This window comes from Hermetia illucens, chromosome 1 (assembly GCF_905115235.1).
Source record: "Hermetia illucens chromosome 1, iHerIll2.2.curated.20191125, whole genome shotgun sequence".
Taxonomy (NCBI): domain Eukaryota; kingdom Metazoa; phylum Arthropoda; class Insecta; order Diptera; family Stratiomyidae; genus Hermetia; species Hermetia illucens.
This window is the reverse complement of record NC_051849.1, coordinates 14,062,422-14,072,581: the sequence shown is the minus strand read 5'-3', so window position 1 is coordinate 14,072,581 and position 10,160 is coordinate 14,062,422. Positions and strand designations below refer to the sequence as shown.

Sequence of the window (10,160 nt, the reverse complement as noted above, 5' to 3'; positions counted from 1 at the left end):
GGAAGCAGCCTGTTATATATCATCCTCTCCAACATCTTTCCCATAGTGTCTAAAAGACAGATAGGGCAATATGAAGAGCTACTCCAGGTGTTTTTTTAGGGTTTCGGTTGCCTTTTCCACTGTGCGGGAAATACTCCGTCCAACATACACGATTCAAAAACACTTATGAAACATGTCGGCTTAATTTTAGCTGCCATCTTCAGAGCTTTGTTCCGAATCCCATCCTATTCCGGAGCCTTATTATCCCCAATTCGTCCACACATCTCCCGTAGTTCCTCCTTGGTAACCCCTGGGATTGTGAAGACGTCCTGTTATGGGAAAATAATTGCGATTATTTTGAATAAGAGTCACGAGCACATCAATTGGGGTGATTTTCGTTTAGGAATCTTGTTCATTACAACCTTTTGAGCAGCGCCCCACGAGTTCGTATTTGCCTCAACGTGCAACTGCTTGTAGCAATTCCACTTACTTTCCCGTATAAACTTCTTAAGGCTACTTCAAAGATCGCGGCATTTCTTCTCCGACTGCCGATGCTCTGGCTTCCCTCTGGTCCTTTTACAAAGCCCCCTCGGTCGCAGACACGATGCCTTCAACAGCGCGATTTCTTTGTTCCACCAGTAGTTTGGTTTCCTATCGTCGTGGAACTTCCGTCGCGGCATTGTAGAGTCGCATGTTACCCGTTGACATAACTTTCTCATTTTTCCAATGCCGTTCAATTCGTGTCGTAACCTCCTTCTAAAGCCGGCAGGAATGTCTCTTCCTTGAAAGCTCCAATGGACCACCCAGCTATCCTGGTTTTTCCGCCCCTTCCGTCCCTTATATCGAGAAAGTTCACTCATCCGCCAGACTATCCCTCTCGCCAACGAGATACTGGTTGATAGGCCTCTGCCTCGGAAAGATTTCAAGCAGGATTTGGCCCCTTGTGTTCGTCACTTGACTTCCCAAGTCTAAAGCCCACGCGGTGAAATCGCCAGCAATGATTTTGAAGCTGTGGCATCTCCTTATATTACGCTAATGTTACTGCTATTGGCATGGGGGTTTCTGACTGCTTCTGCGTATGTAAGGCTCTTGTGTGGGTGGTAATAATTGGGTTGACTGCACCAGAAATCACGTTATTGGGTGCCATGTTAAGATGAGATGAGGAGTGGCAGATGATCGGACACTTGAGTTCTTAGTAGGAAAAATTGTGAACTCTTGGTAGGCTTGGCGAGGACAATTCTCCGAAGAATGTTTGACCCCCTTCAGGAGAATGGATGCTTCCGTAGGTTATGTAATGGTGATATTTATGAATGACACCACGATCGTTTGGTTGCGGATAAAATCCGGCTCAAAGATTTTGGTAGGCGGATTACTTAATTCGAATCTGTGAGGATGATCCAGCTCGAAAAGTATATATTTGCGATAGAAAAAGGAAACGTATCAAACCCTGCCTCAGTGTAGGTACAGGACTCCCAATAGCTGTTAGAAATATCGACCTTAACGCAAAACCAGTAGAGCTCCTTATTAAGGCAGGCCTAGATGGGGCTTCGTTTATTGTGTCGTTGATGATGAAACAAAATTCTAAGAAATATAAAGTACTACTATCTGTGAGCTACAAATAATGGCATTTAAAATGCAATGAAAATATATTTCATCTAAAACTGGAAAAGACTATAACTTTGAGATCGTTGAAAATTTCTCCTATCTGGGGTTGAAAATCCGCGCACCACTCATCATAGGGTCAAAGCTCTTATTGTACAAAACAATGATCTTGCCAGTCCTCATGTATTCCTCAAAGACCTGGGTTCTTAGCAAAAAAATGGGAACTCTTGGGCGCGTTCGAGAGAAGAATCCTCCGAAGAATTTTTGGCCACCTACATGAGGATGGACGATTACGTAGTCTACCTATGCGCGTTACAATGGCCGTCTGGTTGTGAATAAAATCTCTTAGCTCAATAGGTTGCTGTGGGCGGGTCACCTAATCCGTATGGATAAGGATGATCTAGCCAGGAAAGTCTATAGAGCAATATCAATGGTAGTAAAAGAAAACGAGGCAGATCCTGCCTGAGATGGAGCGACGGCGTAAGCCAAGATGCCAGACAGTTTTTAGGGCTCAATAGGGGGTGTCTGAAATTCCTTATTGAAGCGAGCCTAGACCGGATACCGGTTGTTGCGTCGTTGATGATGATAAAAATTGAATACATTTTTGTATAAGGTAAATTTTATTGGCATAAATATAAATTTTATAAAAAAACAATTATTGTGGTCTGAATTTCAGAATAACATAACAAAAAATCAGTAAATATTCAAAATCAACATATAAAAGCTGGACATTTATAAAATGTATAGTTTAGAACGTTTGCCCACTTATCATCGGCTTCATCGTAAACACTAATTCCTCCAAAATGAAGTAAATATAGCTTATTATCCATGGAGGCAAGCCATTGCTTTCCTTCAAATCTGCAAAATAAAATGAGATCAACTGTTTTTGAAGAAAAAATATTGTTGACAAATTTTTACCCTAAATACTTTTCGGGAGCACCACGTAAGGATCGTGGATCGAAGCTACAATATTTTCCAGTGTAGGTATTTATGACGTGAACAGTATCCTTTACTAAAGCTGAAGAACATGCTCCTCCACCATTAATTTCGCCTGCTCTTGACCATTTGCCTTCTCTGGGATCATAGCGCTCTACGGCATTGTTAAACCAACAACTAAATCCTCCCATCACATATATAGAGGAATCTAGTTGTGTATTTGAAAATAAAAATAAAAAAAAAAATAAAATAAAAAAATTAGTGCATGGGGCGTATGGGATAAAAGTTCTAATATTTACTGTAATAAGCGACAGCACATTGTCCTCTATATTTTTCCATGTCTGCAAGTTTCATTAAACGATCTGTTTCGAAATCGTAACGAAAGCAAGTATTCTGTGGGGTTTCACTACTATCGATGCCTCCAAACAGGTACATTTGGTCGCCTACGGTGCAAACTGTAAGGAACGAGTTACCAATGGGGATATTGTGTTCAGTCCAGGATTTTTTGTTTATATCGTAGATTAGAGCAGCGTCACTTGGTTTCTCTTCTCGCTGACCAGCTACCACATAGATCAGGTTATTGTACTTCGCTATTGCACATCTGGTTAAGGGAGGACGACTAGCACTTTGGATAAACGATTCTGTATTGATATTGAATTCATATAAATAACCCTTTGTGCATCGTGAGAGAATGTAGAATGTTGAATCTGTGTCCAGAGTTAATTTTTCAGCGAAATCTTTAGAAATGCCTGTTTCAACTGCTGAAGTTTCTGATGCCATCTAAGAATATGAAAAAAAAAACAAAAGTTAATTCTACTAAACCAATAGTGTGATTTTCAAAGAGGAGAAGAAGGTTAAAGGGTTTGCCTAACTGGTATCCTTTGAACAAATTTAGATTCCACCGGCACCAAAAAAAATTACAACCCCTTTTCGCATGTATGGGGACTCTCCCTTAAAATCAACATAAAACGATGTTGCTCGCTGCATGCGTCGGAGTTCACAGTTCCCACCTTCTCTCAAATTTCATACCAATAGGGGTAACGTTTCTAAGAGAAGTGCGTGTGACAGACGGACAGACAGAAAACCGATTTTAATCGACACAAAATCTTAAAAAGTGAGCTACTGATGATAAAAAAAGGGATCAGAAAAGTTTAGGTAACTACAAACTGGTCCAAACGGCTTTTACTGCGAGTATCCTAGCGAAATCGATTTGTAACTGCTTCAAATTACAGGAAGTAGGAATCACATTAGCTGGTATAAGAATGGTTCAGCGCAAGAAGACTAAATATACGAGGAGTAAATCAGTTGCTAAGGGGCATGGAATATCATTGCGTATTTGTATAGTAAGGACAAGGTAGCGAACTAGGAGGTGGCCCTCGTGGTTCATGTTTTAGTGTGTCGATGGCGGCTAGATGATTTTCTTGGGTGTTCCCCCATCCCATGTGGTAAGCCATAAATAACTGTGCAATGTCATATGCCATGTGCTCGCAACCATGTGGCGGCACACCAATGCGCTGCATAACATACACTACACTAGCACCAAACCTAATGCGCAACATTTTTCTCGCGCATTTACCGTAGAAGGTCGAAAATGCGCAATGACTTTTGCTTTCATACTATTTTGAAAAATGCGCTGAGAAATGAACAACCAACCGGTTGCGTTTAGTGTTCGTGGTTCAGCGACGCAGGCTCTACAGCTTGAAGACCAGAAAAAATTGTTGCTGACGATATCTACCCGGAAAAAGATTGGATGGCACATAGAAATAATGTGATTGGAAAGTGGACTGTTGAAGACGAATGGTATTCTCTGATTACTCCAAATTTGAATTATTAGAATCTGATAGTACATCCCTAGTTGAAAGAAGAAGAATTAAGGAATTCGGCCCTAATGTACAATATCACTTCCCGTTAGTAAGGGTGACTTTTGAGAGGATTGGTTGTATCTTATTCTTAATATGTGCTATCAAACAAAATCATTCACGAATGTGAATGCGAATGTGTTGAACCTACAACAGAAGCATTTTATAGACATCAATTTATAGTTTCCATTATTCCCTAAATTGGGCACAGTGTTTCAAGTACCAAGATGTTCAATAAGTTTTGTGGTTCGATAAGAGAAGACGTTGCTACTAGCATACATTTTTTTTGTTATGTTGGCACACTCTTCCTATCAACGTATGTGAAGTTTCATTTCAATCTGCCAATTATTCTTTGTTTACAAGCCATTTAGTAGTATTTTTTTACACTGGAAAAAATCAAGTATGATGCAGTGATTGAATTTTTATTTTTAGGTTTAAAAGCACGCCTTCAATTAGTAGAGTATAGAAATGTGTTGCTGAATTTCGACGTGGTCGTACAAGCCTTGAAGACGATCCACATCAAGGACGTCCAAAAACATCATCAACATCAGCATTCGTAGCGAAAATACAGGATATCGTATTGGAAAATCGCCGAGTAACTGAAAGAGGTTTAGTAGAAACCCTAGGCATCTTATTGGCCAGTGTAAAAATTATTTTGACTGATGTATTGGGTTTCAGAAAGCTAACAATGGAACAAAAACACATTCGAATGCGATTTTCTTAGCAACATTTAGAACGTTTTCGAAAGTATAAAGTTGATTTTGTGAGTTGATTCACCCCTATGGATGAGACTTGTGTCTATCACCATGATCCTGAATTAAAACATGAAGGTAAAGAGCGGTGTGAACCTGGCTCTTCGGCTCCGAAACGAGTTCGTGTCCAGAAATCAGCCAAGAAGGTGTTAGTATCAATTTTTTGGGATGCGAAAGGAATTTTGTTTGGGGATTACTTGCAAACTGGTAAAATAATAAATTCTGAATATTATTGTAACCTTTTAGGCCAGCTTCTGGAAAAAATCGTGAAAAAAGAAGTTGTTTTTCAAACCATAAAATTGGGTTTTTCTTATCGAACCGCAAAACATATTGAACAACCTAGTATCCCTACGCGCCATCGCCGCCGGTTTGCTGAAATGTGCTTTAGCTTCTGCGAGGTTTTTCCAAGCAACTTGCAGTAGTGGACCACTATATTGTTATTTTACTGCATGTCACAGTCAGGAATGGAACTGTTGTCTTTTCTTAAAGTGTGATATGTTTACCAACGGTTCACCTGCATGCCAACGCGGTTCTTTATTCGAGACCGTATGGAGCTAGATTATCCCGACGACGCGGCGGAGACAGGTATTAACGAAGACTTTAAGCTTCCGAGTAATAGTGACAGTCACTTTCCATATGTTACTCCCATAAAGTAGCACAGAGGGAACATTTGTGCGGAATAACCTCAAGTTACCGTTAGTGTTGAAGCATCTGCATTTCGAAATTTTAGACAAAATTGCGGAGCGTTGTTAATATATCGAGCGGCAGCTGGTTTGGTGCCACCATCAGCAAAAACCAGGCTGCAAAGATAGACAACTCAATATTCTTGGAGTGACCGAGCAGACTTGGACCTTGGTTTTATTGGTATTTATTTTCAGTTCGACTCTGCCTGCCTTTTTCTAAATCGCACTGGGCCAAGGAATGCTATCAGAAATATATCGCCACAATAGAGTTTGGCAATTTCAAAACCCCTGACCCTCGCATCGATCACATCCACGTGGATTTCATCAAGCTTTCTCTTTGCGAAGAGTAGGGGAGTTACCTTATGCAATATGTTTCCCACCGCATCGATACCATGAAGAAGTAGCGATATAACCAGCTGATAAAACGACCCTCTTTACGGACCACCTGCAACCTGTTTACCTCGAGTGGGCAAACGCCCCATCCTCGCAGGTTCCATAATCTCAACCGCTGCAGACCCGCAAACTCTGCTATAACCTGCAACCTTCAGTTGGTTCCATTGGCTCTACGACAACACGATCACAGCACCGAGGTCCCCAAGAATAATTACAGTCTCGCCCTCTTCGCCGAGCGCGAAGGCCATTGGGACGGGAATAGCAATGGTGCTGCCAGTTCAGCGCGCAAGATTTTCACTTGCAACTTAATTCAGCCGTAGCCGCTCTAGAAGACGTGAATCACTTCGCTGTACTTAGGAAGTTCATTTTAGCAACAATTTCCGTTTTCGCGAAACTATTATACAACCACCTGTATAGTTTTCCTCAAGAAGACTATACATAGGAGATTCAATTCCCAGCACATTCTTTGAAATTTTATGGTGACGGAAAATCATTGCACATCTTCGAACGCCATGGGGATTGCGCGAAAAAAATTCCGCGCCTAAGGGATGCAGTGCATTTGTGTGCGCCCACGGGGTGCAAGCACATGGCTGCCGTTTGCTGCGAGCACGCGGCAGCAGCTCTTATTATAGGGCCCATACACTATGAAACAAATTGCGCAACGCAGGCTGTTGCGCAATAATTTGCCAATGCATGGGCGTGTTTGGTGTGTTGCGCAAATGTTTGACGAATTACAAACATGTTTGGAATCTTTAGCACAATGGAGACGTTTGCGCAACACGTTGTGTTGTGTATGGGCATATAGCGCTTCGTTGCGCAATATTTTTCTGCGGCTGACGGCTGAATTATAATTTTGGTAGAAGTTGAATTTTAAACTCCATCTCTAGAGGGTGTGTCAAGCTTATGGAGGAGAAATGAGGTGGTGCCTCCGCTTCAAATTTGATAAAAACGTGTGGCGCACATCACCCCTGAAATGTTATGACCCCTCCAATTGGGGTTCCTTTCATAGAATCATGGCCAAGTTGATTTTTCAAGCCTATCTCGTGAGGAGGACAGAATGGGGAGGATGTGTAGAAGAGAGAGAAAGGGTGTCTTTTTCTAAGTCCGCTAAAGGACGGCGGTGGTCAACACCCCGTTTTAAACGATAGGGTTTAATTTTGAGCCCTATTCCCGCAGTGGTAAAGGAGGGGGTAAAGGGATATTTTGACATCATCATAGTAAATCATAAATAAGCTGGTAGGGTAATTATCGTGCCAATGTGCAAGCGGGGCTAGAGGTGGACCGCACCCTTGCCCCCTCCCGCACCAGCGCGAATGTTCTCTCCCTCCACTAACTCCACACCACCTCCGGGGATGAGGTTGAAAAATACCCAAAAGGATTTTGGTCCATCCACAAACAATTTTTGAAGAATAAGGGAGGAAGATAAATATAATCCTTAAACTGACTAAGAGACGCATGCGAGAGCAATACAGATAGATGCAATAGCATTTAATGCCATGTTATTCATATTCATACCCTTTCCAGTTTGTAACTAATGTTCGAACAAAATTTCACTAAGTGTATGGAAAATGCAATTGCACAACACAACGTTGCACAATTTGACAGTGTATAGGTCCTATAACGGACATCAAACAGCTGTTTATGGCGTCCCACTTTTCAGCGGTAACTAAAGGCAGAACTTCCTTAAAGATTCATTTCGGATTAATGGTAATGGATCTTAATGAAAACACAATTTCCCACTTCCCCAATTATAAAAAATCGATTTTGAAATTTCTTTCAAATTTAAACAGTTATATTTTCGAAGTGAAGACGATTTTCGCAATTGGAAAAATGGTGTCAAATCTGGGATTAAATTATTGAGGGTGTGGGAAATTGTGATTTTTCTGGGGAAGTCAAGCTTTTTGACAATATTCACGAAACATGTTATAACACTGCAATGGTAAAAGACAGAGCGCCCATTCTATGAACCAATTTTCCTCAAACAAGTGGTACTATCTACCATTAAAATTTGTACTATCATAAACGGGATATCCTGTATAGTCTTCTTGGTCTTCCTATTAGCACTTCAATTAGAACGAAACATTTGGGAAGGGATAGAAAGTAATCAGTTAAAAATGCACAAAATGAAACGAAGCAGGTTGTGAAAATTGCACTTTTTGTCTATTTTAATCAATTACGAACCTCACTAAATCAAAAATCGTTTTCCAATTCTTTCGACTTTGAGAAGGAAAAATATCTAAGAAGCAACAACACTTCGGGAAAACAAGAAGATGCACTTGTTAACTCCACACACAATTTGTGTTTACCATGTGCATGAACAAATGTCGTCTCCATCGACTCTTGTAGCATTTATTTCAAAGTTTGTGAAATTGTGAAGCAAACGCCGCTTCGAAGAAACGGGGCAAGTTCATTCTCCATTCTCATCAAAGCTATTGGTCCAATGCCTTAAAAACAAATGAGAATGTTTTATTTTGCGAATGCCCCTCCATGATTCATGCAATTGACAGAAGATACAATTTCATTCTAAACTGAAAATGGAGGGGGTGTGCAGGGAATGGTTTCCATGCTTCCCATGACGTCATCAGAAACGTCCAAATCAGCTGATAAATGCTAAGTGGTTGAATAACTAAAGTCGTATTTACATTATTCACTTTATTTCTTGTCGGCAGAAATAGAATACTGAAAGTCAAGGCTACAACTGTAGTACATGTAGTTTCAAGAGTGCTTAGTAATGGTAATTTTCTTTGGATGGGTATTTAACTCGTTTCATAGATACAAATCTGCAATCCCAGATGATATTATTTTTGGCCTAGTAATGGAGAGCATGCGTGCCCTAACCTACTTATTAGGGATCTATACCGCGCATATTTAGCATATATTTGTATGTGAACACTAGGGGAACTGCACGCTATCTATTTAATCCAAGATGGAATTTGGGGAAGAGGAGGGCGGACAATGAGAACTAGTCAAAATTATCAATTTTTTTTGTATTTTTTTTTTTCAAATTAATGTAGAAGCACCACAGAGATGATGGAACAATGCTAGAAATTTTGCAGATTATGCTGGTACTGTAGGGTTTCAACAAATAAAACCTGGGGGCTTCATTCATGCCGGATTTACTGGATGCATACATTCATACTAAAACCCAGATCAGGCACTTGATAAAATAAAATGGCGAAACCGATCACTATGAGCGGACCCCGCTTGTAGACGGGACAAGGGCTGAATAAAAAGATGAAGATACATTCATACTAAAGTGCTGATATTTGAAAATCTTTAGCTAAGCCTCAAGTGGCGTTCGGATCATATATTTCAGGATTCATCTTTGAGAAAATATATCTCCGCCCGAAAATGAATGGTTGCTAGACGTCGGCTGGTAGGAAATGTTTGTGGCTGTGGTCATGCAATTTTGGTATGCCTAAACTGGGTTGGTTAGATGAAACGTTTCTGATTTAGTTGCCGGGGTGTTTGAGCATCGCTTGTAATGAAAAGGATGATAGATAGGTTCCCCAAGTGTCCAACTGCATATTTATAGGACTAAATCTGGTTTTTAACGTTATGCCATCCACTATCCAGTCTGCTTCAAAGAGCGGGATTCAAACAATCGAATAAAGGAATTTGACCTTCTATTGGTAAGATAAGGAGGGCAAAAAGATATAATATTAACGAAGTGATTTTAGGTGTGTCTTTTTTTTTAACTATTAGTGATATCACCCGAGAAATATACTGAGACCAAGAGGACTATACACAAAAGTAACAAATCGGGGTTCTCGGTAGAACGGAATGTGATCGTGTATCAATCGGGGTATACAAATTAGACGCTGCGAGTAATACAATAACAGTTAGTCTTCAGGCTATTTCTTGGGCAAGAAGATTGAGACCCTGCCTGCTCAATCTATTATTACTACTATCTATTATTATAGTATTACGAGCTTAAAAAATGGGGATTTGAGTAG

General features: G+C 40.5%; 1 protein-coding gene across 1 annotated transcript; it reads right to left on the bottom strand.

The window, feature by feature from the left end:
• Positions 1–2,205: 2,205 nt before the first annotated feature.
• On the bottom strand, positions 2,206–8,496 carry LOC119659102 (kelch-like protein 8). Its single transcript, XM_038067028.1, has 4 exons — positions 8,386–8,496; positions 2,817–3,297; positions 2,500–2,725; positions 2,206–2,439 (listed from the first exon to the last, which is right to left on the bottom strand). Exons 2-4 carry the CDS (start codon positions 3,295–3,297, stop codon positions 2,292–2,294), a joined length of 855 nt encoding a protein of 284 aa, XP_037922956.1. The 5' UTR covers positions 8,386–8,496; the 3' UTR covers positions 2,206–2,291.
• Positions 8,497–10,160: the final 1,664 nt, after the last annotated feature.